Genomic DNA, 2210 nt, shown 5'->3' with positions numbered 1-2210 from the left:
ACTAACCATTTGTACAATCACTTCATACTGTAGAAGTAGATACTTCCTGGTTTTCAGTTGTGCTGCATACAAATTCCACATCAATTTGTAGGAATTCCTCATGTTTATCTTTTACTTTTGAAAAGAATTACCTCATCAAATCTCTGGAATGTTATTAGAGTTCTCATCTGCCTAGACATGATATTGATATGGAAGTTTTCTTAGATAACACAAGTACATGTAGGATAGGCCAGCTGCAAATATTAGCATAGAACTAGCAGTAGATGTTATTACCAATGATGTTAAAACAGGAGGTAGACTAGGTTCAACCAGGATGAACAACACAAAGACATAAGCACGTCATAGAAGGTTAAAGAAGCACATTATGCTACCAGTGAAAAATGCCTAAAACAAAACATTACTTTTGCCAGGTTTTCTGTATTAGTTAGCAGAAAAATTTATGAATTAAAAGTGCCTGAATTGTTTTATGTGAGGAGGAAGTAAGGAAAAGGGAAATGGTAGGTGAGGTCTAAATCAGTTGTCAACTTTTTTGGGAATAAAACTATCAGGGGGTAAGATCAAAATATGGAAAGAAAAAGAATAAGTAAGTCATTGTTTAGGAACCAAGGGGAGGAAGGACATAGGCGTTGGGGGTTTGGCTTCCACTGCTGATGGGAGATTTGCTTGTTGCTATGGAAACATTAGTCTGTGTCTGTTTCATTTTAATAATGTAATACACTGATACATCAAAGGAAACTAAAAATTCAGAAGTAAGTTTCTTAGAGTTGTAGATATTTACTGTTTTTCCTTATGTAAACTTGTTTACTTTTATCACTTCTTTATGATTCAAAATCCTCTCTTCCAATAGAGCAATATCATTGTCAATATACTTAGATTCAAAACACAGAGATAGAAAGATGTTAATGTATCATTCTAATCACCTTAACATGACAAATTGTACCTCCAATCACACATCTTTAAGTGAGGTACACTTGAACCATGTTGTCTTAGTGGCAGTTTTTGAAAAGATTGTTACTCTTCTTTTGGAAACTAAATATAGATTGCTCTATCTCCCTCACTTCCTGTTTCCTATATCCTTTTCTTCAAAATCACAGGCATTTCCTCTTTACTACAGTAAATGCATACATAATTTTTTTTCTCAAACCCATCTTCTTTTTTTTATGTAAAAATTGAAATTTTTCCTAACTCTGCAAAACTGGGTAGACCAAGATTTTTTTTTCCAATTATGGGAAAGACCCAGAAATCATGGTAATTTTGACTTTATAAATAATGACTCAAGCTCTGCCATGCTCAGAGAAGAGGTGAATGATGCTCCTCTGAATCTGCTTGGTCTTGATGCTATATATAATTGGGTTCATGAATGGAGGAAAGAGAAAGTAGACGTAGCTCATGGTAATGTGGACCACATGTGGGGCATGTTTCCCAAACCTGTGGATGAAGGTCAGGCCAATCACAGTGATGTAAAATACAAGGACACAACTTATATGGGACACACAAGTGTTGAGGGCCTTAGCTCGCTCTTCTCGAGAGGCAATGCCCATCACTGTCTTGAGAATCAGGATGTAAGAAAAGAGAATGATCAGAGCATCTAGGAAGAAAGTCAGAGCCACCAGAACAACGGGGTATAAGCGATTAAATGTAATATCAGCACAAGCAAGTTTCATGACATCTTGGTGGAGGCAAAAGGCATGGGAAAGAACATGGGAGCGGCAATATGGGAACCAATAAAGTGGCAGAATTGGAGGCACAATGGACACAAAGCCTCTCAGCAGTACCCCCAGACCTATTTTCATCACCCTGGAATTGGTAAGTATGGAGTGGTACCTCAGAGGAGAGCGGATGGCAATAAAACGGTCATAGGCCATGGCAAGCAAGATACCTGATTCTACGATAGCTAGTGTGTGGATGAAGTAGGACTGGGTGAAACAGGCCGCCGGGGCAATCTCCCTCTGGTTCAGCAACAGGACACCCAGGACTGTGGGCATTGTAGTTAGTGTCATTCCAAGATCTGTACTTGCCAGCACAGCCAGGAAGTAGTACATGGGCTCATGAAGGCTGTGGTCATTCCAAATGAGGAAGAGAAGTATGCCATTCCCTGAAAGGATGGAGAGGTAGATAAAAAAGAAGGGGATGGAGATCCAGGGGTGAATTGACTCTGAGCCCAGAAAGCCAGTCAGCAAGAAGGGAGCAGCAGTGTTGTTGGACCACAT

At 39.2% G+C, this 2210-nt stretch overlaps 1 protein-coding gene across 1 annotated transcript; it reads right to left on the bottom strand.

Annotated features, from left to right (window-relative positions):
- Positions 1 to 1274: 1274 nt before the first annotated feature.
- LOC124960266 (olfactory receptor 51B4) lies at positions 1275 to 2210 on the bottom strand. The gene has a single exon (XM_047518973.1). The coding sequence runs from the start codon at positions 2208 to 2210 to the stop codon at positions 1275 to 1277; it is 936 nt and encodes a 311-aa protein (XP_047374929.1).

The sequence above is a fragment of the Sciurus carolinensis genome, chromosome 11 (genome assembly GCF_902686445.1).
Source record: "Sciurus carolinensis chromosome 11, mSciCar1.2, whole genome shotgun sequence".
Taxonomy (NCBI): domain Eukaryota; kingdom Metazoa; phylum Chordata; class Mammalia; order Rodentia; family Sciuridae; genus Sciurus; species Sciurus carolinensis.
This window is presented reverse-complemented; position numbering and strand designations above follow the sequence as displayed.